Source organism: Neofelis nebulosa, chromosome 18 (genome assembly GCF_028018385.1).
Source record: "Neofelis nebulosa isolate mNeoNeb1 chromosome 18, mNeoNeb1.pri, whole genome shotgun sequence".
NCBI classification, from domain to species: domain Eukaryota; kingdom Metazoa; phylum Chordata; class Mammalia; order Carnivora; family Felidae; genus Neofelis; species Neofelis nebulosa.
Genome location: NC_080799.1, coordinates 22,089,528 through 22,117,410, shown reverse-complemented (window position 1 = coordinate 22,117,410; position 27,883 = coordinate 22,089,528). Strand labels below are relative to the sequence as shown.

Genomic DNA, 27,883 nt, shown 5'->3' with positions numbered 1-27,883 from the left:
CTCCCGCATCTGGAGCAGGTTGGTCAGAAGTGAAGACGGATGGGACTCCCCTTGCAGCTGGCGTCTCAAACGGGGACATTCTTGTGGAGGAGGGAGCCCTTACTTAGCTTGTGGGGTATGAATTAACTTTGGGTTAGTTAGTTCAGAGTTAGTGCCAGAACTGAACTTCAGCACACTAGTTCGGGTGGAAACAAAAATACTAACCCTGAACCAACATTTGTGATCACAAGGGTAGATGATGCTGATTGGTAAAGCGCTGGATCACGGACCCGTCGTCTGAAACTGGGATGGGCTGAGCACTTCGGAGTGTGGCTCTTCAAAGGAAAGCTAGGGTCTCTGTCAGAAGGGGAAGTGGTCGGGGCGCCTGGGTGGCGCAGTCGGTTAAGCGTCCGACTTCAGCCAGGTCACGATCTCGCGGTCCGTGAGTTCGAGCCCCGCGTCAGGCTCTGGGCTGATGGCTCGGAGCCTGGAGCCTGTTTCCGATTCTGTGTCTCCCTCTCTCTCTGACCCTCCCCCGTTCATGCTCTGTCTCTCTCTGTCCCAAAAATAAATAAAAAACGTTGAAAAAAAAATTAAGAAGGGGAAGTGGTTGCTTGAGGGATTCTTCTGGAGGTCATCTTGACCCTAGCGCCCCCCTGGCGTCAAGAGATGGGGATTTCTCCTATTTTGCCCTCTTTTCTGGGACGTCAACTTCAGCTTTGGTGCTTTGGTCAGGACCTCCTGCCCCTCCACATCATACTGTGCTCAACCAGGGTATTTTGACAACACAAAGTACTCTCGCTTCGCTTAGGCTCTGCCTCTGAACCCACAGGCACCATTCCCCTCGCTTCCGCCAGTCTTTCTCCTTCTAGTTTCACGCTTCAAGGGGTGGCCTCCTGGAGGAAGCCACGCACAGCCAACCCAGCTAGGCCGCCTCTGAAGCGCCTTCTACTCAGTAGCTTTTGTGTGACATTCACAAAGCATTTGCAACCGGAATGTCTCCAGTGGCATCTGAGTGACAGGGGTGTGATCGGAATTCGGTGTCTGGAAGGAAATCCAGGGCCAGGAGCGGGGTGGGTAGTGACCGGAAGCAGAGAGGAGGCTGGTGCTGACCTGGCGAGGGCAGTACAGTGGGGTCAGAACCAAGGAGAACGTCCAAAGACATCGCTGAGGAGGCACTTCCAGGCTGGCCGGTGGGGAAGACTGAAGAAGGCCCTTGAGCTTCCAAGAGGTCTGTTGAATGGCACTAGGACAAAGTTCTAGGTCCTGGTGCCCCATCTGTCACTGAGTTGCTGGCTACCCTAGTACTTATTTCAGTGACATCAGACCCCACCCTCCCTTTAGAGGTTACAGCTGTAAGAAATCTTAGAGATCATAAAATTTAACTTCATCACTCCATCCCCATTTTATAGATAATAAAGCAAGAGCTTCAAAAGTTGCAGTGGCTCACCTTTATCTTTAGCGTGAACGTGAATTCATAACTTGCTTGCCACTGAAAACATCAGGACCCTTAATAAGCCCAATGCAAATGCTCAACTGAAATAATTCAACACATAATTCCTTCAACCAATGGTTCTTCACCTGCGTGTCAGGCACTCTTCTTGGGGTAAAAAAGGAGCTCTTACTGTCATGACCTGGTGAGATGGAAAACAACATCAACCCCACAAACCAACCAACAGGCAAGCTGAGAAAATAATTTCAGATATTTAGGGGCTATGAAGAAAACCAAACAGGACCACTGATGTAGAGGGGAGCTGGGGGCTACTTTAGATAGAAAAGGTGACAGTTGGGGCGCCTGAGTGGCTCAGTCGGTTAAGCGTCCGACTTCAGCTCAGGTCACGATCTCGCGGTCCGTGAGTTCGAGCCCCACGTCGGGCTCTGGGCTGACGGCTCTGGGCCCGGAGGCTGCTTCCGATTCCGTGTCTCCCTCTCTCTCTGCCCCTCCCCCATTCATGCTTTGTCTCTCTCTGTCTCAAAAATAAATAAACGTTAAAAAAAATTTAAAAAATAAAGAAAAGGTGACAGTTGAGGGGGACCTTAATGGCGGAAGGAATAGCCTGGAGGGGAAAGCTACAGGGAAGGACGCTGCCGGAAGAGGAAACAACCACTGCAAAGAGCCTGAGGTAGAAACAATCATGGGAGGTCTGTGGAACAGAAGAATGGCCAGTGTGGCCAGGAGAGAGGGTGAGGGAAATCACAGGAGACAGGCTCCAAGAGATGGGCCACAGGGAGGAGTTTGGATTATTAATTTTATGACAGCTTTATTGATATATAATCCACCCACCATACAATTTGGCCATTTAAACTACGGGTTGGGATTTTGTTCTAAGTGTTGTAAGGAGTCATGGAGGGGGGGTTAATTTCTGATCCACATTTTATTTATTTAAACTTTATACATTTCAAAGGGAATCTTTATTTTTATTTATTTTTTAAAGTAAACTCTATACCGTGTGGGCCTCGATCTCATGACCGTGAGATGAAATCAAGTCACGTGCTCTACTGACTGAGGCAGCCACGTGCTCCTTCCGATCCACATTTTTATTATCTTTTTTAAATGTTGATTTCTTTTGAGAGGGAGAGAAAGGGTGCGAGCAGGGAAAGTGCGGAGGGAGAGAGAGAATCCGAAGCAGGCTCTGTGCTGTCAGCACAGAGCCTGACCCAGGGCTCGAGCTCACGAACTGGGAGATCGTGGAGCTGAAACCAAGAGTCGGGACGCTTAACCGACTGAGCCACCCGGGCACCCCCCGATCTACATTTTAAAGCCTGGTCTGACTGCTGTGTGGAGGGTGGATTGGCCAGATATCGAGGGGAACGGGAGCCGGGAGGCCCATTGTAGAGGCCAGTGAGCTAACCTAGGTGACAGATGATTCTGGACCGAACCACAGTGTCAACAGTGGAGACAGACAGAAGTGGTCACCTTCAAGGTATGTTTTGGAAAGATGGCCAGCAGGACTGGGTAACGGGTTAGATGTTGGGGCTGAGGGGAAGGAAGAAAAGTGGTGCTGTGCGTATTCAGATGTGTAAGCACACAGCCTGGGGAGAGCGGAGGGTCGTGTTTTGGACACGTTACGTTTGTAGCACCACGTGGTGGCACCCTTGGAAGAAGCCTCATCCATGGTTCAAGTGCAGTCATTCAGAGGCCTACAGTGGCCAGGCAGAGGATACAGAGATCAAGGAAGCCCAGTCCTGGCCCTACTCAGGCCACTCAGTCTCAGAGAGGGGAAACCAAGAATTAGGTCTCAGGGTATTAAATGCTGTGAGACAGTTTATCTGTTAGGATGTATTTGAATGTAGACAACGGACGACTCCGACACAGTCTGACTTAAATAATAAGGACGTTAGTCACCACACCTCAAGGAGTCATCTAAAACCCTCTGCCTTTTGCCCTCTTCTGGATTTTGGCTTCATCACTGACCGGAAATAAGAAGGGCAGAGTAGTGCCAGGCTTCACATCCAGACCCAGCAACACCCAGAGTCAGATGGCGGTCCCTCTCTTCGGTGTCTCAAGAGTGAGGGGCCCTTGGGGCGCCTGGGTGGCTCAGTCGGTTGAGCGCCCAACTTTGGCTCAGGTCATGATCTTATGGTTCACGGTTTCGAGCCCTGCGTCGGGCTCTGTGTGATAGCTCAGAGCCTGGAGCCTGCTTCGGATTCTTGGTCCCCCTCTCTTTCTGCCCCTGCCACACTCATAGTGTCTCTCAAAAATAAAAATAAGCATTAAAAAATAAAAAGAGGGACCCTTCCCTGGAAGCCCCCCCAAAGGAGATTCCTCTTACCAAACACTGGCCCCAAAGAAGTCACCCCCTAAACAACCCCCCCCCCCCCGGCAAGGACAATAGGACCACCAGAAGTAGGCTAGACGTGTCAGGATTTATTCCTGGAACTCGGGGAAGGGCCACCTTCAACAAAATCAGGGCCCTGCCTGGAGGAAGACGGAAAAATGCTGTTAAGCAGGAGCTCCAATGCATAGATTGCTAGGGGGGGGGCCCTGAAGGCCATTTGATTTCAAGGGTGCCTTTTTAGAGTTCAACATTCTGCACAAAGAATGCAGTTTCTCTCTTTAACTATAATCATACAAAAGCCACGTCAGAAAGAGAAAGAACTTTCTCTACGCAAATTCACAGCCTCCTGAAGTCCTGATTGTTTTCCACTTCCTTTGTCGCCGTCCCCGCCGCCCCCTCCTCCCGATGCTGTTTTTCTATGGCAGCCAGCCTTCCACCTTCATTCGGCACCACTCACGAGCACGTTCCCGGGTGGCTGGCTCCCCTCACCTCTGCCAGTCTGAGCCCACTCTATTCCCACTTCAGCCGGTGGCTATACCAGACTCCTGCTCCCATGTCCCCGTACTGGACAGCTGTGTTCACTCTGCTCTTCAGCTCGTTCACGAGCACGGCTGGACACCTGGGGAAATTGCGTGCTCGCGCTCCTGCTCTCCATCAGAGTCGGGCGGCATCTCTCAGACTCCTCTGATACAAGAACACTCACCTATGGCGATCTAGGCTTCTCTGGCCAGACACCTTCAAGTGGGGCTTTGAATCTGCCGGACTTTGGGGGCAGGAGGGTTGGGAAGTCGGACGGGTCACTTTCTTGAGGCAGAGGTGGCTTTGGTGCCATGAGCAGGAGGGGTCGCAGATGAGTCTCAGTCCTGGCGTTTAGAGTTTGGTGGCAGTGGCAGCAATAGCAGCTGCCTTACCAGGTTCCGTAAGTTCCGTAAGGGAGCTGTTGCTCTGGCCTGTCCCACGATTCTGTGAGCTGCCCCCAACCCTTAAACACATCCTCCTTCTGTGCAAACCAGCCAACGTAGACTCTGCTCTCTGTAAATCAAGACTCCTAACTATTGCAGAGGATGCTGCAGTCAACAGCGGGACAAAAAGTTTTCTCCCTCTGGACTCTTCCGAGCGTGGCGTTTCTCAAATTTCAGTCATTCGTGCACCGCATTCGCCCAACTCTGCCACATATTTATGCCACCATATTACTTACCAACACTGGCTTTTAAGTTGACTCATTTCTTAAGCGCAGTATTTGCTACCTTTTTTTCAAACTAACACATGTTCAAATAAACTAAGATAGAAAGGATTCGTTCAAATACCACCCCCCCCCCCCCCAGTCTCATATTCCCATAGTGGCCAATAGTGTCTTAAGAGACGTTCCTAGGAGAGGAGTGAATGAAATACAGGATAAAGACAAAGAAGCTCTTTTAATTACGGCCCCAGGCCTTCCTAAGTGGAGCTGATGGGTTGGAGGGCCAGGACAGATGTCTTAGCAAGTTCTTCATTTTATTTGAAAAGTATATTGGCAGCTAAAGGACAGTACAGTGGTTAAGTGCATACTTTTCTTGGAGTTTAGCGGTATTGGGTTCCTAAATCACCCTGAGGCTCAAGTTTTCTCACCTGTGAAACGGGGGAAAGGATGGCTTCAACCACGAGCGGTAACACTGGGAATGCTGAATGTGAGCCAATATAAAGCATTTGCACAACGCCTGATCCACACAAAGCTCTAGTTGAGTTTCCCAAACTCCTTTGAGCTTGGGAAGCTGTGTGTTATAAATAGAGTTTCCCCGTCTGTGCTCAGAGACCCTCTTGAATCATAATCTTTCAGGGAGGATTTAGGAAATCTATTTGAAACAACACCCATCAACCGAGCCTTAGGATCTGATGAGTTTCGGAAACATCAGTCAGGGTTAAGCAGCTGCTGTTATCATTGCAAGGTGATGAGATGATAGATGTGAAAGCTAAAGGTCAATTGCTAGCCTTGCACTCAACTCAGTCAACAGAAATTCACTGGGCACTCACTGGGTGCCCCGCCCTGTGTCAGGTGCCAGGGATACCGCAGGAACGTGACAGGCTACCCTTACAGGCACCTGAGGCCGGTTCCTCAATCTTGGTATCATTAGTAAAACTGGACGAGTGGGTGGGGCGAAAATCAAGGGAATTAGCTCCGGGCCTGCTGAGGGGCTTCAGGGGTGGACGGCAGAGCTGTCCCCGCCAGCTGTGTGACCCAGGCGGGCAGGGATTTGAGGGTCAAGGACTGTGGGACCTGGAGGCCCCTGGACCCTATTTCCTGCTTCCTGTCCAGCTCATTTTCTCAGAGCCAGATGTCAGAATCTCCCCATGAAGTAGATCCTACTGTTCCCATTTTACAGATAAGAAAACAAAGACTCAGCGGAGAGATGTGTCACACTTGCGCCCCACCTGCGAAAGTCTCCCAGGCCCGCCTCTCTTCGCCTGGCCGCAGGGCCTGGTCCTACCTCCGGCGGTGGGGGCTCAAGGGCCGCCAGATCTCTCGCCAGACCCCCGCAGTGGGTCGGACTCCAGGGGGTTTTGAGCCAGGCCGTTCCCGAGCAGGCCGCGCCGGGGCCGCCTCCGCCTCCCGGAGGCCGGCACCCTCGCTCCAGACCCGGCCTAGCCCTACGGGACTCCCACGACCAGCGCAAACACAGCACGCCCCACCCGGAACTACAACTCCCGTGAGCCTGCGGGGCTCTGGTGCGCGACCGGACGCTCCACGTCGGTCCCCGGCGCCGCCAAAGACACCTGCGTTGCCCCGTCAGTCCGCGAGGTTCGAGGTCCGCGAGCCTTGTGGAAACCGTCTCCCTCCCTCCCCGCCCGCGAAACACCAGCACCTTCCGGGCGTCGCCTTTGGTCCCACGCCCGGAAGTCGTAAAGGTGGCCATAAAAACTGGAGGCTAGAGGGACCGAGGCATGCCTTCCCTGTCTTCACTTCCGCCGGAAGTGACCTCCGGTCTCCCGTGCCCTTTCCTTTCTGCACGCGCGGGCGCCCTGGACCGGGTACTCCGGGCGCGAGTACGAGCACCATGGCGGCCACCACCCTGCTGCGCGCGACGCCCCTCTTGAGCGGTGAGGGGGCGGGGAAGGCGATGGCGGCCCGGGACGCTTGGGGCGTCGTCCGGAGTGGCCGGGCTCGGACCCGCGCTCTGATTCCAAGCTTCTTCCCCGGCAGGTCTCGGCACCGGCCCGACCCCGCTGTTGCAGGGTCTGTTGCGGCCGCTGAAGGCCCCGGCACTGCCCCGCTTGTGCCGCGGCCTGGCCGTGGAGGCCAAGAAGACCTACGTGCGCGACAAGCCCCATGTGAACGTGGGCACCATCGGCCATGTGGACCACGGCAAGACCACACTGACCGCGGCCATCACGAAAAGTAAGCGGGGTTGGTTGGGGACGTCCGGCAACGCCCTCTCTGCTGGCGGGACCCGGAGCCGGGGAGGTGCTGCTGGAGGTGGCGTGGCCCCAGGGGCCAGAACTTGGGCGAGCGGTGGGCGGGAAGATGCAGGAAACACATTTCCCCTGCACACAAAAGTGTTTGCGATGCAGAAGTTGGGGAGCCCGAGTGGCTTCTTTCTAGCCGTGGCCGGTGCTCTGTAAGCAGAGGCTTTTACCCTAGAGAATTCGCAGGGCTGGACCTTGAGGCCCTTTAACGTTTCTTTCTGACCCCAGTTACCTCTGCTCAGGAGCTGAGGGAGGGGGTCAAGGAAGCGTTATTCCCCCAGACCATCCTTTGTGTAGGTGGAGAGATTCAGGGGTGTGGCTTGAGCCTTGCCTCTACTCCTGGAACTTTACCTGAGAGGTTTATTCTCTTCCTTCCCCTTAGTTTTAGCCGAGGGAGGTGGAGCCAAGTTTAAGAAATATGAAGAGATTGATAATGCCCCTGAAGAGCGAGCCCGTGGAATCACAATCAATGCAGCTCACGTGGAGTATAGCACTGCCGCCCGCCACTATGCCCACACCGACTGCCCAGGTCACGCAGATTATGTAAAGGTGAGAGAGTTGCTGGGTGTGGGGCCAGGGGCTGTCTCCTGCCAGGAAAAACGTTGGACTGGTGGGGGAGGTTGGGATATTCAAGGTGTGTGGGTTGAGGTCACGGATACCTGGGCACGGCCACTCCAAGGTGGGTGGTAAGGAGATGGCAGAGAAAGGTGGGCCTCAGTTCCTAACCGCTGTGCTTGGCTAGATGGACGTGGAGCTGAGGAGGTCCTTGAACTAGGCTGTTTCCTCTCGTACCCAGAATATGATCACGGGCACCGCCCCCCTCGACGGCTGCATCCTGGTGGTGGCGGCCAACGACGGCCCTATGCCCCAGACCCGAGAGCATTTATTGCTGGCCAGACAGGTACTCAGAGCCTGGGGAGGGGTGGAGAGAGGAAGAGTGGGGAGTTGGTCCATTCAGGACACCATGTCTCTGTTTCCCGTCCACAGATTGGAGTAGAGCACGTTGTGGTGTTTATAAACAAAGCAGATGCCGTCCAGGACTCGGAGATGGTGGAGCTGGTTGAGCTGGAGATCCGGGAGCTGCTCACTGAGTTTGGCTACAAAGGGGAGGAGACCCCGGTCATCGTAGGCTCTGCCCTCTGTGCCCTTGAGGTGAAGGCGGGCTCAGGCAGGGGCTGCTGGTGGCAAAGGATGGGGCTGGAGGGGCATCCGGAGCTCTGCTGGGAGTCGGGGGAGTGTCTCTTAGTAAGAGAAGCAGAATGAAAATTCGAGTCCTGTCACCTCCCCCACATAGCAACGTGACCCTGAGCTAGGCCTGAAGTCTGTGCAGAAGCTGCTGGATGCTGTGGACACTTACATCCCAGTGCCCACCCGGGACCTAGAGAAGCCTTTCCTGCTGCCTGTAGAGTCCGTTTACTCTATTCCTGGTGAGGACCGTGTGTTCACTTGCACTCTTCTCTGGTGGTAGCCTGGCCCCGGGTCCCTGAGGTCGTGTTCTGTTTCTTCCCAGGCCGGGGCACGGTGGTGACAGGCACACTAGAGCGTGGCATTCTGAAGAAGGGAGACGAGTGTGAGTTCCTGGGACATAGCAAGAACATTCGGACCGTGGTGACAGGTACAGGAAAGATGCCTTGGGACCCCAGGGGCTGGCTCCACGATTTCCCCTTGTAGCTCCTTGGTGTCTTCCCTCCGTCCTTGATCCTCCTCCCTGGTCTCTTCTGCTCCTTCCTAGGCATTGAGATGTTCCACAAGAGCCTGGAGAGAGCAGAGGCAGGCGACAACCTTGGGGCCCTGGTCCGAGGCTTGAAGCGGGAGGACCTGAGGCGTGGCTTGGTCATGGCCAAGCCAGGGACCATCCAACCCCACCAGAAGGTGGAGGCACAGGTGAGGGCTCCAGGGGATGGGGGGCATCACTGAGCCAAACTGTCCTCTGCAAAGAGGCAGGTTTCCAGCCAAGCACAGCTTCACCCTTGCTGCTCTCTCTTCCAGGTTTACATCCTCAGCAAGGAGGAGGGTGGCCGCCACAAGCCTTTTGTGTCTCACTTTATGCCTGTCATGTTCTCTCTGACTTGGGACATGGCCTGTCGTGTCATCTTGCCACCAGGGAAGGTATAGTGCGTATAGGGAACGTGAAAGAGTGGCAGAGACACTCTTCATACCACCTCTACCTCACTCGTGGTGCCAAAGATACGACAACACGGGTGACTTTTCCTTGACTGGTGTAGGTGAAGCTAGTGATAGATGGGTCTGACCCAGTGGGTTTAGGAGAAGTCAGTCTTCATCTAGTATTGCCTGGGTGAACTTAGCCATGCTAGCATTTACCCACAGAAAGATCTCCCAGAAAAGCATTCTCCCTTGAAGAATTATACTGTGCATAACAGCTCAGAGAAGTCTTGTGACTAAGAAACCTGCATGGCTTAGTTTCCTTTCAACATTGGACCTTAGGAACACTGGTCACAAGTCCTTTGGTCTTCAAATATGTTTACCTCTGCTGGTGGCTGGAGTGAAGCTGTCCCCAGAAAGGATCTCCCTGCTGCCATTTCCTGTAACTTTTAACCTTGGTAGGCAGCAGTTGGGGGAAAGGTGCCCCGAGGGCCATGCCTGAACCCTGTCTCTGCCCTGTCCAGGAGCTTGCCATGCCCGGGGAGGACCTGAAGCTCAGCCTAATCTTGCGGCAGCCCATGATCTTAGAAAAAGGCCAACGTTTCACCCTGCGAGATGGCAACCGGACCATTGGCACTGGCCTCGTCACGGAGACGTCGGCCCTGACTGAGGAAGACAAGAACATCAAATGGAGTTGAGTCTGGACTCTGCTTAGGCTCTCTTGAGTTTGAGGCTGCACTGGCCAGCGTTCTCTCCTGCTTCGATGCCCCCTTCCCAGGGCACGGGCTGCTGCCTAGCAGTGCAGCTAGACAGACACTTCTCCTGGTCAGGAGGGGCCCACAGCCTGCCAGGTGAGGTAGGTCAATAAACTGTTCTGTGAATAGGGAGCTTGTGTCTCTCGTGTCCTTGGTCTAAGTTGGAGAGGATGGAGGAGTATAAACGGGGAGCCTGGGACACATGAGCTTGTGTGCTGCCCTTCAGTTCACCTCTGTGGTACCGTTTTGGAAAAGCTTTGCGTTTTCAAGTGGTCCGAACCGCTGGGACATAAGGAGAGGAGGAAAGCTGGTCTAGCAGATTGGGTAGGATCGTCTAGCAAAGTGCCATGGCAGGATACTGCTGGCTGTCCTGGGGGAGACGCAGCATGGGTTCGGCTGAGGTGCCAGACACACGTCCCGTGCCCGGGGAGTAGTTACTAGGCTGTTAATGTCTACCTGCCCTCATCTAAGCGCTAAGATACCAGAGGCTGCAGCTCACCTCCAGGACCAACACCCAGCACCTAAGGAGGTCCCTGAACTAGCCTGTGTGCTTGATAGGTTATCCCCACTATATATTACCAATTCCAAACACAGGACAATCTTCAATTGGAGATTTCATTTTATAACTTTAAGTTTAGAGCATGTACCGAGATTTAAAATTGAGAGGACTTTTTACCAGATAAATGGAGAGTAAAATGCTTGAAAACTTGAAATGACTGACCAGGATGCTGACCCCAAACAAAAAAGGTTAGCTTCCAACAGGGATTAACGGGCACCCCTTTTAGCCTCACTTCCTGACAAATGAGCCTGTTCCGCACTGACCAGCCTTCCAGAGTGGGGAGGTTCTTAGGCCCAACCTAAGAGCTGTTTTGAGAGTCACCATCCAACCTGTGATTTCACAGCACGGAAGTGGGCTCAAGAAAAGGACAGCAACAAAAAGCACTTCACGAGAAAGTCCTGTCCAAAGATAGGGCAGGTTTGCTTTAGTCAGTGAGCAAGGCTGAAAGGTTTCCTGGGATTCCTGGTGGGACGAAGCAAACTTCTTTTCCCTGAGGAGGACCACCCAGCACCCACAGCAATTCCATCTCAGTACTTCGGAGACTGGTCTCCATCTGCACCGGAGACATTCTGAGCTCATCTGGCTTTCTGCTGCTGCCTCTTCCATCAGTGCCCCACCCCCAACCACAGTTGCCATCCCTTAAGAGAGTTCTTCCACTGGGGACCCCCACCCCTGCACATCTGTTTTCTATTTACCTCTATATACCCACATCATGCCCCCCAACTACCAGGTTTCCAACCCTCACACCCTGGATCTGTAGCCTGGTTATGTAATCCTTTTCCTGCCCTGCTCCTCAGCTCACCTTCTCTGGCTTTAGTCCCATCTGAAACACCCTTGCCTACCTGCGAGTACTAGTGCCACCTCCCTGATGCTCTAAGGAGGAAATGATTTTCAATGAAAACGGGTGCCTGGGTGGCTCAGTCAGTTGAGCATTGGGACTCGGGATTTCAGCTCAGACCACGGTCTCATGGTTCAGGAGACTGAACCCCGTGCTGATGGCGTGGAGCCTGAGATTCCCCCCACCGCCACACACCTTCTAACCTTTTAGAAATGTGAACTTAAAAACTATATACAAACTTGAAACCTCAAGACAAGGCCAACATCAACATGAGATAACAGTCCCCAGGCGGCTGGGTCATGTGTGGTAGTGAGAGGCAGAAGGACCAGCACCCACAGACTGTACTGCTATGCTGTCCCCACCCACTGCTGGGAGCCACCTCATGACACCTAAGACTTGACAGCTGCTATCTTACTCTTTTTTCCAGAGGAAACCATAGGCAGGTTAAGTTAGTTTAAAATTTTATTTTTTTTAATTTTTTTTTTTTAATATTTTTATGTAATAAAAAGTAAAAGTCCTTGTCCAACCATCCTTGTAGGGCATCTGTCTGTCTGTCTGTCTCTCACGCCGGTCACTCAAGTTAATGGGGAAGAAAGAAACAGGGGGGCCCAAGTCTGAGGTTATAAATAATAGAAAATAAAAGATCTTCCGTCTCCAGTGGGGGATAGATGAGAGGATGGGAGGGCAAGATGGGGTGGGGATGGGCAGGGGCAGAGCAGGAACCCCCCACCCCCGCTGGACCCTGGCCCTGCCCACTTTGAGCCCCCCCCCTCCTTCAAGGTGCTTGGCAGGAATTCCCCAGCTCCCCCGGGGGTAAAGGGGGGTTTGGGGGGCTGGGACTGGTCCGAGCTGCTGGGGGAAGAGACATAGATCACTCTTCCCTCCACTCATGGAGGTCTCAGGTCGCGGCCAGGACAATCTTCAGTTCCCCGGGGGGTGGAAGGGGAGCTGCTGGGAGGGATGAGATTGAACTGGTTGGAGGGGAAAGAGAAGAGAGCAGGAGCATTAGAACCCAAGCAGCTGTCCCTTCATCCAATGCCGTCCAGTGTGGGGTGTGGGGGGAGTGTGTGGGTAGGAGCGGCCTCCTCAAGGTGTCTCATGGGGCTGTCAGAAGCACAGATCAATCGCTGTTTCCCAGTGAGCCAGAGCCCTTACTCGTGTGCCCAGCTCAGCCCCCCACACCCCAGCCTGGCCCTGTCTGCTGCGCTGACCTTACCTCGGCTAAGTCAGGAGACAGTCGGGGTCACTGAGAGCTGGGGAGGCAGTGGGGAGGGGGGCTGCTGGATCACAACTGAGCGAGGACGGAGGGAAGCAAAGGACAGAGCCAGGAGCAAGCCCCTGGCGGCGGCGACTGTGGCTTCTGCCCACCCTACATACTTCACAGACAGGTGCAGGTCGGCGGGCGCCCTGTGGGACAGCCCTGCCTCCAAGACCCCTCACTCCCCTCCCAGAACCCGTGCATCCTGCCCCACCTGCAGCCCATCAGCTCTTCCATGCCAAATTCCCCCAGCTAACGAGAACTCACGAATCCTGTCATCGGCTCCTCCTGGAAATCCAGGCGCCTGGCCAGGCTGCTCACCTTGGGGGTGTCCGATGTAGGGGTAGGGTGAGGGTGTGGAAGCTGAGAGTGCAGGCACCCCACTCTGGGGCACCGCGCCTTGGGGGGGGCCCCCATGGCTCTGGGGTGGGTGCAGCAGCATCACCTGGGGCGGGTGGGGAGCCCCAGGGTGAGGGGGCGGGGCTGCTGTGATTCCAGTTTGGACATGGGCCTGCAGAAAACAACAACAAAAAATCCCAGCTGGGAGCACCCCAGAAGCTACACACAGGCTCCGAGAAGCCTGGTGTTCAGACCACTGAGGAAAGGGGCAGCAGGATAGCCCCAGGACCCGGGTCCTGATGGCAAAACAGACCCATAGAAAGCAAGTCCCTTGGGCTCTTACCTGGGTAACATGGGCCATGTTGGTGAAGCCGTGGGGCAGCTGCTGGTGGGCATGGATGGCATACACAGCGGCTGGCTGGGGGAAGCTGCTCTGAGGGGACTGGGCAGAAGGTCCCGGTGGCAGAGAAGGCGGCGTGCCTGTCAGGGCCCCTGGGTGGTACAGATTCTGCTGTGGCTGTCCACTGCCCAGGTGTGGGGCCTGCCCCGCCTGGTGCTGTTAGGGGGAGGGGAAGGGTGAGTGCCACCCCACTCCTCGGGTACCAGGCCTACCCCCCACCGACTCCCGACCCTGCCCGAAGGGAATGAGCCCCCGGCTCCATCCCCCTCCTCCAGCCCCAACCACTCGGATCCCCCATGGCAGGCACCTGGACGGGACTGGGGGCCGCATGCTGGGACTGCGGCTGGCTCCCAGTAGGCGTGGTGGCCGGCTGCGGCTGGTGGGCATGGAGCTGCGTAGCATGGTGTGGATAGGACTGGTGAACGGTGGCTACAGCAGGAAAGAGGGAAGGGATCAGCGCCAAGCACACCGGAGAGGGCTAAGGAGCAGTCTTCGGGAAGGGCACAGAACTCACCATACAGGGCTTGGGGGGTGGGCTGCTCTGCAGAAGGGTACTGAGGAGTGGAGGACGACACAATGGCCTGGGGATGGCTCCCCGACGTCAGCATGCGTGGGTTGCTCTGAAGCATGGGGGCGAACACCGGCTGGAAGGACAAGAGAGGAGCGGTGGGCATGTCGCGCTGCCCGATAACCCGTACACGGCACGACTCCGGCTTTGCCGCAACCACCTTGTTTAACGTTCACAAGGGTGCAAGCAAGGAGACGCTGTTTGACCTGTGCTTTAGAGAGTACCAGTGCTTTCCTACGGGTCCTACCGGAGCCAGGACCAAAACCCAAGTGACCCTCAGCTCTGTACTCCCGTCTCCCTCCCGTGCCTCAGTTACCTGCGAGGGGTAGTGGGCCATGGGCTGCATCATGGCAGGCTGGCCCGGGAACTGCTGCGGGGTGTAGGGGATGTAGGAAGAGTACGGTGTGGCAGCCACAAGAGGGGGGCCGGCGGCGGCGGCGGCGGCCTGCATCATCGGAGGGGCTGAGGCTGGCTGGTGTTGGTCTGAGCGCTGCGGGGGCAGGGAGCCTGGGGAAAGGGAGAGAACGCCAAGCTTAAGTTCCATCTGCCAGGAGGCAACGAGGCAGCACCACCCCCCGGCCGTCGGAGCAGCCCTGCCAACTCTGCTCACCTTTTGCTCCCCGGTACTTGCCCTGCTGTCCAGGCACGGAATTGGATACAGGATATGGATACATCTGAGGTGCCTACGAACAAGGATACAAATGAGGCTGAACAGCTTGCTCACAGATGCCCAGAACAGGCCTGACCTGGTCCTCACCAGCCCAGCCAAACCTCTTAGCCTAGACTCACTCGGTCTCTCCTCTTACCTGAACAGCTGGTCCCATGTGGATCTGAGGTATGTAGGAAATGTACTGGGGGCTATAGAGCCCACTCTGGCCTGCTGTGAGCACCGGGATGGAAGGAGTTGAGTGAGTCCGGGGCCCCGGAGAAGTCGGGGTACTGGTGGATTTATTCTGTAGTAAGAGACAACAGAGGATGCGTGCATTTTGGTCTCTGTATGCTCCTCCTGGGCTTATAACAGCAACAGAGCGCTGCACGCCAGATACACTCTACCCTTCATCTCGCTTAAGCCTCACGCTGAACCCCGAGACGAGTATTCTCAAATTACAGGTGAGGAAACAAAAGCCAAAAAGTTAAATGGCTTGTCATTCAAGCCAAAATCAGGGATCTGAATGAAACCTATGTTCAGAACTAGCCCAACACACATACTCCCGGAGCTAAACCCTAAATAAAAACCTGCCACACATATCGTGACCCCTCGCCCCCAACCCTGACACGTTTGCCCTAGAGCAGCCCAACTTTCACGACCTCTCTCCCCATGCTCTCTCCCCCCACTCCCAAGCCTCCCTCAGAGAAACCAGTCCACCTTCGCCCATTCCATCTCACCACAGACAACAGAGGCTTTGTGGGATTAAATTCCTTGGCATTGGGGTTCAGCGTGGACTTCTTCACTTGTCTGTGAGAGAAAAACAGAGTCAATCTTCACAGTTTGCTCATCTCCCCCGACACCTGCCCGGCTCCCCATCCTACTCACTCGGCAACAGGGCCCTCATCCTTGTCGTCTCCCTTGATGAGGCCCACCGGGGGGCTGCCAGTCTGGCTTGGGCAAGGTGGCGGGGGCTGCTCTGGCCCCTCGGTGGCTCCTGCTGGCGGCAGGGGTGCTTTGTCCTCCTTATCCGATACGGACTCCGTCTTGGAGGAGACTGGCGACCCCACTGGCTCTGAAGTCAACAGACCATCAACCTCCTTCTCTTTCCCTTTGGCCTCCTCCTTTAAGATCCGGGGAGGAAAAGGATCCAGGCTGGTCTCAGGGGAGCTACTGGACTGCAGCTGGAAGGAGAAAAGCACACATACAGTGCCCAGACGGCTGGTCCAGACCCCAGGCGTGGCTTCCTTCCTTCCTTCCTCCTTGCTTGGTCTCATCTCTTCTATTCCACCTAGTCCTGTGCCTCTTCTATAAGCTCCCTCACCCTCCCTCCATCCTTACACCCTGGCTTACTCCCATACTCCTCTCACCTTAAACTGGGCCCCAAACTTTCTCAATTCTTCCAGTTGAAAGCGTTTCTGTTCATTCTGAAGGCCAGGGACTATGAAAAACAGTGAAAAAGGAAAAAATACGCGTTTCTTTTTTCAAGGTGGCTACCATGCCAGTAGCCCAAAGGACGAAGAAAACAAGAAAAAAAAAAAGACTTGAGAGTTCTATAGAACAAATTAGGATCACATGACTGACAAGCTACTGTTTCCCAAACCCCAACAAAACTCTTGGTACTAACTGAGGTGCTCTCCTAATTAAAAGGACACTCAGACCTCAGCGGGGGGTGGGGGGTTGGGGTGGAAATCCTCACCTTTCCCAGCTATCCGGGACAGCTCCTGGGATTCCAGAGTTCTCCCAGGTTCCTTGGCTGGAAGTTCTTTTACTGAGCAAGAAGAGACACATGCCTGAAGGTCCTTCTGTCCAGAACCACACTTCACATTGTCCACAAGCCCTCAACCATGTGGCTCTTACCATCTGTGGGGGCCAATGAGATCTTTGGAGAAGCTGGGGAAATGGAGCCTACTCCAGGATCCACAACTGATGATGTCACAGGGATGGAAGCTGAAGAGGTTGGTACTGCTGAGCCAATGGGGGGCTCAGGACAGGAAGCCGAGATTGGGGCAGGGGCAGCCGACTTGGGAGAACGTGGGGGATACATCCGGCCCACTGGAAGAAAAGGGAAAGCTGTACGATGGTTACTGCTGGTCAGTGCACAATGGGCATAGGGAACCTACTAGAAACACCAAATCAAGTTTATCTGTTTTTTTTTTTTTAATTATTTGTAATGTTTGTTTATTTTTGGAGAGACAGAGCCTGAGCAGGGGAGGGGCAGTGAGAGAGTGAGAGAGTGAGAGAGTGAGAGAGTGAGAGAGTGAGAGAGAGAGAGAGAGAGGCAGGCAGAGGCAGGCGCAGAACTGGATCCGGACTCTGAGCTGTCAGCCCAGAGCTGGATGAGGGGCTTGAACTCAAGAGCTAGGAGATCATGACCTGAGGTGATATCAGATGCTTAACCGACTGAGCCACCCAGGCGCCCCCCACCCCTTTTCCTTTAATATGCAAGGTCAAACCTAAATTCCTAGAAGAGCAAGGCAGGTAACCTAATCAGGTAAAACAGATTCCTGGGCACCATAAAAGATTAGAATGTTTTACAGGAGCAGACTCACTTTGCAGAACTTTCTGTATTTCCAAAGAAGTTGAAAATTTTCTATTTCTCCTGTCTTAAAATGCTGACAACTGGGACACCTGGGTGGCTCAGTCAGTTAAGCGGCCAGACTCTTGATTTTGGCTCAGGTCATGATCTCATGGTTTGTGAGACTTGGGCCCCTGAATTTGGCTCCATGCTGACAGCTCAGAGTCTGCTTGGGATATTTCTCTCTCTCTTTTCTCCCCTCCCCTGACCATGCTCTCTCTCATATTAATCATTTTAAAAAATAAGTAAAATGTTAACTTAAAAGTTTGTTACTGTTGTTTAGAGTAAGCTCTATGCCCAATGTGGGGCTTGAACTCACAACCCTGAGATCAAGAGTCACATGCTCCTCTGAGCCAACCAGTCACCCTGACAGCTAATTTAAACAAAAGACATCTGACAACCAAATACAAACCGTGGATTGCTACATTGGTATTTCTACGGGAGGGAAACAAATTTCTTTTCTAAAAAGCATAAACTCAAAACCCCCAAAACATCTATTTCATCTGGGAACGGTCTCCCAACCCAGCTTTCCAACGACTGACATTTACATCCCCCACAAATTTTTATTTCTTCATATAACACTGCTGAAATTTTACCTGCAGGAGGAGGTGGAACAGAAGCTTCTCCAGAGGGCCTACTGCTGGGTGAAGACAGAGTCTTGGCACCACCTCTCAGAGGCCGCTGTGCCTTAGGGGACATGCGGGAAGGGCCTATTTTTTTTTTTTTTTTTTTAAGATGGGGAAAAAAGAGGCAGAGTATCTGCTATTACATTATCACCAACGCATCACCCTTCCAACCCACCTATCCTTTCAATTCTCCTTCCCACTTCCTTCCTATCGGCTTCCCTACCACCGCCCCCTGCTCCCAAAAGCCCGCTTAACTCACCTCCATTGATACCACGTGTCTCAGAACCTGGGCTGGGGCTGCTATTGTCAAGATGGTGAGGGCCACGAGGTGGCAAAGAGCTAAGGCCAGGGCGGCCACCCCGGGAACTACTGCATCGAACTCCTCCCCGGGGACCTTCCCGAACTCGTTGGGGTAGAGGGATATACTTTCCCTCCCTAGGGGAGAGAGTTCAAGCAAGGTCGATTAGTCATAAAGCCCACACATTTTGGAAAAATGAAGTTTTCCCTCCCAAAACACATGTGTACCTGTATACACACACATACCCTGCCTGGCTCCGGCTTTTTGCACTGCCCCACCTGAAAATCTGTTCTAGTTAAATGTTCTGTGGCTATAAGGCTTGTGATCTTATGATGTGCCAATCCCTGACCTGACCAACCTGGCCAAAGCTCCACATTCTACCGTCCTGACCTATGAGAAAAATAGTATCACGTTATAGTTCAAGGTACAGCTTTTACAGGTTACTGGACATCATGTACACTCTGATTTCATTTGCATGAAGGGAAGAATAAGACCTACAAATGGATTAACCTGCAGAGCAAAAAAAGGGAATCAAACTCATTTTTTCCTCCCTAAACCCACAAGCTTTAATCTTTGTTACCTTGAACAAATTACTTATCTACTCTAGGCCTCACTCTTACACCTGAAAATTGGGAAAAACTACGTACTAACCTGTATCTTACACGGCTGTGAAGCTTAGAAAGGAGTGTACAAAGCTCTTGGCCCCAGCCCTAGCCCTAGCCCTAGCCCGTACAGAGCCCCAAACAGACCAGGCTGCCCCCAGCAATCACCTGGATGCCAAGCTGGGGCTCTCCCGCCCTGAACCCTGCCGTTGGACTGCACTGTGCTTCTCTTCCTCAGTGCGCCCATCATCGTTCTCCATTGCGATCCGCAGGCGGTACTGGGGGCTTGATTCAATCTCTCGAGCCAATTGGGCCGCACGCAGCTCCCGCTGACGAAACTCTTCCGAGTTGTCCTTCTCCAAGGGCACCCTAAGAGGACCACCACAGATCACCACCACCCCAGTGCCAGGGGACAAGAGAGAAAAAAGGAAAAACATTTCTATCAGTCCTATCACCAGTTCAGACGTGTGGATGTTTAATCCCTTCAACAACTCAACATATTTAATGGGCATCTACTAGGTCCCAGGCACAGCAACAAGGCCTATCTCTGAACCTGAGGAGTATTTACACGCATATATCAGTATGTTTTAAGTTCTAGAAGAAAAGCATGGATAAACAGACAAAAAAGCAGTTAATTCTACCAACGAGATGACCTGGTATTTTGAGGGGACAATATACAAGACAGATTAGGAGTGGGGAGAGGACATCCTAGATACCCAGAAAAGAATGAACAAATGCCACGACCCTAGGCCTCAAACTGCATCATCTAGGAAGTACCAAGACACTCACGTGTAAGAAGAAAGACTGCTATCATAGGTGGTCTTCACACCATAGTTCTCCTCGTTGAACTTGAACATTTCATTGGGGTCCCATCCGTTGGACTAAGGTGGGAAGGAAGGAGAATGTTTTAAAACCCAACAAGGAAAGCCAACAATGACCTGTCATTCTCCTCCACCAGGCTGAAAAAACAAAGATCTGACCAAACCAGGTGTGGAAAATAGAAACAAAGCTGGCAGGAATATCAACTAGTACTAGCAATTGTAGGACAAACTGCTAACAACTAGTAAAACCAAGGTCTTACAGGACCTAACAAATCCCTTACCAGGTTAATGTCCCAGAAAATTTTAGCGTACGTGCATGGGGACACATGTTCTAAAGTTCAGCAAGGCACTATTTTTTTTTTTTTGAAAGATAGAGAGAGACAAAACCCGAACAGGGGAGGGACGAAGAGAAAAGGGGAGACACAAAATCTGAAGCAGGCTCCAGGCTCTATCAGCACAGAGCCTTATGTGGGGCTTGAATGCATGAACTGTGAGATTATGATCTGAACCGAAGTCAGACGCTTAACTGACTGAGCCACCCAAGTGCCCCTGTAAGGCACTATTTCTAATAACAAAATAACGAGTCAAAACACCAACCAGTGAAGAAAAAAAAAAATACGTTCTGTTGTATATATATCCATGTATACTTATACAAACAGAATAAGACAAAATCACTAAAAGCATTGAGTAGATCATGAAATAACTCAAACATGAAATAATTCAGAAACAACAGAAAGGGAAGAAAATTCTTGTATGGATTAACTATAGCATCATAATGCCTTAACTCATGAGGAATTTTAAATGATTCATAGTAGTGCTTGTTTTTGGAAGGGACATGGGTCCACACGGTCCTCGATCTTGTCTATACTTTGTTAATTAGAAAAAAAAAAAAAAACACCTTCAAGCAAACGTTAATAGTTGTCAATCGCAGATGTTGGGAGAACAGGTATTTTTGTTTTATTTTCTGTACCTTTCCATTTGGAATCGGACTGCCAACAACAGGCAACAGTAAAAGATTTTTCTCCCCTTCCCCAGAAGCAACTCTTGGTTCTACGACATCACAGTCAACAACCCACACTCAGACAGGAGAGTGACCCAGCTCTCGGGTTCTCAGAGAAGGGGACCGTACCATGTCAGACTCGAGGTCATAGTCATCACTGTTGCTGTCACCCCCTTCCCAGCGCTGAAGCACCTTCTCTTTGTGCTCCCCATTCACTTTTGAGTTCATGGCAATGGCTGAATCCGTAAACTTGTCTGTGGGGGCAGAGTTGAAGATCAGGAGTCAAGAGATACTTCATAGCCTTCTTCCAACACCCCCTGCCCCCAATGAGTAGTTCAGGAGCAAAGAAAAGTTTGCGTGTGTCAGAGGTGGGTGAGGGTGGATGCAGCATAACAAGCCACATCTTAACTGTTCAAAAGAAGCAAGGAGTTAAAAGCAAAGCAAGGAAAACGTGAAGAACTACACCACAGGCCGGAATTCATCCCACTGTATCTTAGGTATCGAGATACAGTTTCGAAAAGAAAAATCTGGCCATCCTCCTCCAAAAAAAGACGTTTGTAAAGGGGGAAGAAGCAGAACAAGTCCTTACGTAACTGCTCTATGCCCTCTACTCAAAGAGTGGGTCTGGCATAAAAACTCGACACGATACCTTTAGTAGCATAATTGAAGTCAACATTTCGGAAGTGGACAAGCATGACATCACTTGGCTTAAACACCATGGTATCCACAATGTCTTCCCGACAAGGGCCACCTGCTGGCTCAGATGCTTTCCGGTGTACAGCATCCACGGCTAGTTCAAACTATAAAAATCCCATTTCCCAACAGTAAAGGGTCAATATCAAGAAATGCGATGGTCAAAATAGGACTATTTTTCTCCTACCCTTTCTAACCTTTTTCCAACACCACAGTCACACAAACAGTCTTCTGAACATTAGCCACAGGACTAAGTATTTTAACACTAAAGTACCCAGCCCTCAAATTTTCAATCCACATTTTTTTAGTGCTTCCAGCACTACTCTGGTACAGGCCTAGAAAAATGAGTAGCGCACACCACAAGCCTGTCCAACACCACTCAACTCACATCTTCAGTGAGTCTATTTCATTCTCCTTACACGCCCCTGCAAAAATAAGCTAATTTGAGTCCACTAACCTTTGAGCTCAGAGTCTTGAAGATACCTTCATACGTGGTACCATTCTTCACCTTCACATCACAAGTGGAGCCCTGGAACAGAGGAATAAGAAGAGTGTCTCCAGCAAACTGGCATACTACATCCCTCAACCAACCTAGGGGCTAGGTACCCACTTACCACAACAGCTGTAAGAAAATGCAGCATTCTGGAATTGCTGTAAACACCCTCGAACACCTGTCAGTAACACAGAAGAAATAGACGCTTGACACCTCCCCTTCCTTCTGAATATCCACACTCCCCTCACTTCATTTCGTATTCTGAGCCCAACTATTTGTGCACCTAATCTGTCCCATATGCCCACATGTACCTCTGTACTTTGGGGTGTGTGTGTGAGGAGGCACTCACCGGTGACTGTGGGGGGCCCTTTCCTGTGCTTTGTCCCCTATGAGAGGAAACAAAAAACTAGTTAAAAATGTTTAATCCCTCTTATACGATTTATTTCGAAGAACGTGGTATCCTACAATCACATACCCTGTGAACATGCCTATTTAGACTACAAACCAATTAACAAGATTTTCAAACTCTCACCTTACAGAGGAAGAAAGGCACAGACAGTAAAAGCCAGTAAACACATTTCCTCCAAATGCCACTAAAACAGACCTCAATCAGCAATGGTTGTCAATTCAACACAACCTTCTCACCTCCAAGGGGCCAGGACTACAGGCTTCCCCCCAAAATGCTACATTAATCGTTAACCAATAATCCACCCCAAACATAAAGGTGAAAGCAGATTCAGAACTACCCAGTTTACGCACGTTACCTCTCAAAACAGAAAAGACAATCATTTTCACCAGCCTTACGCCCCAAACTCTGGGAGGAGGGTACTCCTTTTAGGACCCACCCTCCTCTCGACCTCTTTTACTCATTCAATATTACCCACTCTGGGAGGGGTCACTGATCGCCCGGTAACCCTGCTCTTCGCTGGCTGATGTAACCGGCGGTTGAGGAGGGCGAAGAGGGGGCCGTTGGCGGGGCTGGGGGACAGCGCAGCCGCAAAAGCCATCCACCGGGAGGCCTCGCCCGGCCTGCGCCTGCGCATTAAAGCCCACGGGCTTCCAAAATCCCCCCTCCGCGGCCAGAACCCACTGCGCCTGCGTGTACCGCCACTCTCAAGTCCATTAACCCACACGCAGAAGAAGCCGAGTGGGGTGCCCACCACTCATCCACGAACACCAGGCGAACCCCGCCACGCACACTCCCACACCCTGCCCTGTAGGTTACCCGCGGCTCACGAATGCCCGGGTCATAAGACAGAGCATCCGCACGCACGTACGGGAAGAGCGCGCGCGCGCTGGAGGTTCCCTGCCCGCAGTCCTCCCAGTTGTCCCTCCTTCCGTTCCCCCGCCCACCCCGCTCCCCTCCTACTGGCCAGACCGGGAAGGAGGTGGTAGCAACCCGTTCCCAAGTCCCTCCCTCCCCATTGGCCAAACTGTGGGCCGCGCGCCCCCCTCCATTGGCTACGGCCGGGGACCCCTTCCCGCAGCTGACTCCCCATTGGCTGAAGCCGGGGACCGCGAGACCCTTCGTGGTAATGGAGCCGGGGACCCCGATCACCTCTTCACCCCCCCAACTCCTCGTTCTGACGGCGCTGGCGGGATGCGCCCCGCCTGCCCTTAAGGCCCGAGCCCTGACTAGGCTCTGAGAGCTGAGCACGGCCCTTAAATGTCCCGGTGGCCGCCCGGGGACCCCTTCCCTCTGACCTGTTAGGACCTGAGGGGGCCCACCCCCAGCCTCACGGGAATTCCTCACCTTCCCCGGGCGCCCCTCAAAGGTGGCCAGGCTAGGTACCCGCCACGCGCGGTGTCTCGGGTGCCGGCCGCTGGGCCGGAGCCGAGCGGCCGCCGCCGCCCCGCAGCTTAGCCTCCAGCGCCCGGAAACCCACCCCTCCTCACCTGGCGCTGCCGATAGCCGCTGCCCCTGGCCTTTCCTGATGTTGCTGCGGCGGCGGCGGCTGCGGCGCCAAAATGCCCTCGGCTCCCCGGCGGAGCCCGCTCCCGGCGGCTGCTGCAGGCCCCAAGCAGGGAGTAGCGGCTGCGGGAGGCCCTGGGGGAGCCGAGGTGGAGGCCAGGGGCCCCGGGAGGCCGCCGTTGGGAGGGCTGGTGCCCCCGGGAGGCCGGCGGGCCACGGCCTGTTGCGTGGGGGGCGGCTGCTGGGGCTGGGAGGTCTGTTGTGGCGGCTGAGGCTTCAACATGATGGCAGCGTCCGGAAGGGGAATTAGGGGGAAGGGAGGGAGAGAGGAGGCTGGGGCTAGGCCCCCGCCGGAGAGCGCGGGAAGCGAAGGGGATTGGGAAGCTGGGGACCCGCCGTTGGCGGGCGGGGGGAGCCCCGCGGTGTCGGGGGTGGACAGAGACGACCGCGGCTCGAGGAAGCGCCGCGAGGCGGAAGGGGAGGGGGGTCCCGCGGGCCGGAGGAAAGCGAGAGGGCGCGAGCCGGCCTGGCGCGCGTGCGCGTCGCCGGGGAAAGAGGAGGAGCGCGCGGGCGGGAGCTCCCGAAGGGGGAGGGGCGGGCAGGAGGGAACGGCGGCGCGAGAGGTCCGCGCGCGCCGGGGCGGTTGGCTCCGGGCGGGAGAGGAGAGAAAAAGGCGAATCTCGCACCCCTAGCCTTTGGAGTGGGGAAGGAGCAGCGCGGGCGCTCACGCGCGCCAAAGATTTAGAATCCCTAGGTCCCAAACAGCCCTAGGGGTTGATGCCCGCTGTCGCTTCACAATGAGCGTGTGAAGCGCTGGGGGAGGAGCCGAAGTAGCCGAGAGGAAGGAAGAGCCGGCCGCCCCGCCCACGCCGGTGGCGTAGCGTCAGGATGCCTCCGCATTTGTGTGAAATGTCACGACGTAGCGTGCAGTTCTTCCGCCATTTGGGTGCTCGTGGGCGGAGTCTAAGTGCAAAGAAATCCCGGGTATAGACTAGCGACTGCCCCTCTTCGGGGGGTGGTGGTGGGCTTCTTGAGCTATTCTTGACCTTGTCTGCTTTAAATAAAAGACTGATAGACACTCAGCATGTTGTAGATAAATGTATGCTAAATCCTGAAGTATTTTAAACTTAAGTGATTTAAAACCTAAATGGGTTCTCCGTGCCCTAGAATGAACTCTTAAACTGTAGTGACGGAGAGACTGTTTGAAGGTCAAAGTACTTAGGGTCTAATTCAAAATTCTTGATACTCACCTCTGCGATGAAGCCAGGCTTCATCCATTCAAAATCAGTTGGGCATTAGGACATTAGGCTGGATGCACTGGATACAACTGTAATTTGACCGCTTCGTGTCTTCAAGGAGTTTAAGCTAGTTGTAGACCCGGACAATTAGATGAGATCTATCAGGTGAAGCGTATGAGCACAGATAGGAGTTACACTGAATCCAGCGTTGGGTGATGAATTGCTAGGCAAGGGGAATAGGGTGTGATGAGATAAAACGTCAACGTGGCAGGAATATAAAATTAAAGAAGTTTAAAAAAAATGAGACCTGGGACTAGATTTTAAAGAGACTTGGACATTATGCTCAAAGTAGTGGGGAGCCTTTCACAGAAAAGGAAGAGACCAGATTTACATTTTTAGAGGAGTACTCTGCAATGTGGAGAATGGAGTAGAGCAGCGATGAGTCTGGTCTTAATCCCAGTGAGACTTTCAGTATCTCAATCTTCCTTCGCTCCAGGCATTAGCATTGGAAGCCTTCCCAAACCCTCTACCACAAACAGGCACAATATCTAGCTAAAAGTCACCCTTCCTTTTTGGGAAGTATGCTTTCACCCGTGTCTCACTCCAGGCATCGAGTGTGTTAGGCTCCCCTCCTATGTGCTTGCCAGGCAAATTGCTCCACATCATTCTAAGACCTCCTTTAATTCTGTCTTGCTTGTGTCCGCTCCCTAAGAGTTGGGATCCTACTCTTACTGTACCCGCAGTGCCTCGCACAATACAGGTAGTCAATTGAATACTTACGAAAGAAATGGATCCGAGTGGTAGCTTAAAGACTATGTCTCCTGGATGCCGAAATAATACAGATCTGGCGTTTTCCTGGTATTACTGGCACCACTGGGTGCCCTGCCACCTCTCCAGCCTCTTTATGGGCACTTCCGTCTCCTCCACCTGCATCAAATTCTAAGTTTTAGCCTCATGAAACTCCCATTTTCACGACACACCTTGCTCTTTTCCAACGCTTCCTTTACTTGTGCTGTTTCTTCACCTACCGTCTCGTTCGTCAAGCTCAGGTGTCCATTCTTTTGAACAGCCTGTTACCGACTCACTCCTTCAGGCTCTCAGAGTACTGGGATGGTTTTGCTTATACGGACCCCGAGGTTATAAAGGGCAGGGACTATATATTTATTCATTTCCCTATCTTTTATGTCTAGCTCAGTGGCTGGCACACAGTCACTCAAATTATTTGGTAAATGAATGGAACGTTGTCTTACTATATGCAATTTAGAAATTATATCACTGTGATTTGATATGGAATGGTTTCCAGGAAGAAAGCAAAGCTTATAGTCTGTGCTACCTCTTGTTCACAGAAGGGAAAATAAAGAAACAAATGTATCTGCAAATTTTTGCAAAGGAAAGCACAAAAAGTATAACCCCCAAACTAATAAAATCGGTTACCTAATGAGGGTTCCTGGGTTGTTGTTTATGTTCTTGTTGAAGGAAACAACAGAGGGCGCCTGGGTGGCTCAGTCGGTTAAGCTTCCGACGTTGGCTTAAGTCGCTATCTGGTGGTTTGTGAGTTCAAGACCCATGTTGGGCTCCATGCTGATAGCTCAGAGCCCAGAGCCTGGTTCAGATTCCGTGTCTCCCTCTCTCTCTGCCCCTCCACCGCTCACACTCTGTCTCTCTCCCTCAAAAATAAATAAGCATTAAAAATTTTTTTTTAAAGGGGCGCCTGGGTGGCGCAGTCGGTTAAGCGTCCGACTTCAGCCAGGTCACGATCTCGCGGTCCGTGAGTTCGAGCCCCGCGTCGGGCTCTGGGCTGATGGCTCGGAGCCTGGAGCCTGTTTCCGATTCTGTGTCTCCCTCTCTCTCTGCCCCTCCCCCGTTCATGCTCTGTCTCTCTCTGTCCCAAAAATAAATAAAAAACGTTGAAAAAAAATTTTTTTTAATTTTTTTTTTTTTTTAAAGGAAAACAACAGAGCTCTGGAGAGAGGAAGACACTTCTTTGAGTTTACCTTTTCATATAACTTGGACTTTTCAAATCATGTTTAATAGTCAACACTTTGTTTTTTTAAAACTTTTCTTTCTTAAGTTTACGTTGAGAGAGAGAGAGAGAGGCAGAAGAAAGCATGAGCAGAGGACAGGCAGAGAAAGAGAATCCTAAGCAGGCTCCACGCTCAGTATGGAGCCTGACGAGGGGCTCCAGCATGAGTTCATGACCTGAGCCAAAATCAAGAGTTGGATGCTTAACCGGCTGAGCCACCCAGGTGCCCCAATTTTTTTTTTTTTTTTAATATAAGCTCTATGCCCAACGTGGGGCTTGAACTCACAACCCCGAGATCAAAAGTCTCATACTTCATCGACCGAGCCGGCCAGGCACCCCTAATGGTCGACCTCTTCAAAAAGTTAAATCAACAGAGATGGACGGTAGCTAAAATCAGAATATAGACATAAATAAATGATCCCAACTCTATTTTAGATGAGTGAAAGTGACCCACTGAAAGAGGAAAAATTGAACGAATTCAAGTAACTTTCAGGCACTCTCTGCCTACAGAAAAAAGAACTACAAACCTTAAGTTCTTCTTAGGAGGTTTGCTATAGTGGTAGTGGCATAGCAATTCTGAAATTACCTTGGGTATGGGGATTGAACATGCAAGTAAACAGACATTGCTGAGAAGGAGGATTATCATGCGGAAGTAGGGAAAAGCAAATATGGAAGGAAATAAGTGAGCAAAACTTTAGTGGGGCTGGATCAGAACAGGAAATATCAGTATAAGATTTATGGGGAAAAAATAGATGATAGATTGACTGATTTACACATACCTAGTTCCCAGATCTTGGCTTCTAAATATTCCACAGAAAGATCCCAGGTCCCAGGGCCCTTTGAAGCTTCCTTCCTGATTCCAGCTTGGGGAGGAGCAAGGAAGATACCAAGGGAGTTTGGAATATTTTGTTGTGCCAGGAAGTAAGTACTAAAA

General features: G+C 52.5%; 2 protein-coding genes across 25 annotated transcripts; one reads left to right on the top strand and one right to left on the bottom strand.

Moving 5' to 3' along the window:
- The first annotated feature begins 6,145 nt into the window (after nucleotides 1–6,145).
- Nucleotides 6,146–10,189, top strand: TUFM (Tu translation elongation factor, mitochondrial). Its single transcript, XM_058711912.1, has 10 exons — nucleotides 6,146–6,833; nucleotides 6,937–7,131; nucleotides 7,582–7,748; nucleotides 7,996–8,100; nucleotides 8,187–8,351; nucleotides 8,494–8,626; nucleotides 8,710–8,814; nucleotides 8,932–9,083; nucleotides 9,189–9,308; nucleotides 9,827–10,189. Exons 1-10 carry the CDS (start codon nucleotides 6,146–6,148, stop codon nucleotides 9,998–10,000), a joined length of 2,004 nt encoding a protein of 667 aa, XP_058567895.1. The 3' UTR covers nucleotides 10,001–10,189.
- A 1,709-nt stretch (nucleotides 10,190–11,898) lies between these two features.
- ATXN2L (ataxin 2 like) lies at nucleotides 11,899–24,482 on the bottom strand. 24 transcript variants are annotated; one of them, XM_058711989.1, is made up of 24 exons: nucleotides 23,673–24,479; nucleotides 22,126–22,162; nucleotides 21,898–21,954; nucleotides 21,741–21,812; nucleotides 21,240–21,390; nucleotides 20,720–20,844; nucleotides 19,559–19,650; nucleotides 18,938–19,138; nucleotides 18,129–18,304; nucleotides 17,840–17,953; nucleotides 16,526–16,738; nucleotides 16,365–16,436; nucleotides 16,036–16,106; nucleotides 15,554–15,849; nucleotides 15,406–15,475; nucleotides 14,826–14,972; nucleotides 14,630–14,702; nucleotides 14,336–14,526; nucleotides 13,966–14,095; nucleotides 13,759–13,880; nucleotides 13,395–13,607; nucleotides 12,980–13,223; nucleotides 12,671–12,830; nucleotides 11,899–12,425 (listed from the first exon to the last, which is right to left on the bottom strand). In XM_058711989.1, the coding sequence occupies exons 1-23, from the start codon at nucleotides 23,969–23,971 to the stop codon at nucleotides 12,676–12,678; spliced, it is 3,321 nt and encodes a 1,106-aa protein (XP_058567972.1). In that variant the 5' UTR covers nucleotides 23,972–24,479; the 3' UTR covers nucleotides 11,899–12,425; nucleotides 12,671–12,675. The 24 variants fall into 24 exon arrangements, with proteins under 24 accessions (XP_058567972.1, XP_058567973.1, XP_058567983.1 ...); XM_058711990.1 differs by having other exon boundaries at nucleotides 11,899–12,402; XM_058712000.1 differs by having other exon boundaries at nucleotides 12,671–12,707; nucleotides 23,673–24,478.
- Between the last annotated feature and the right edge of the window lie 3,401 nt (nucleotides 24,483–27,883).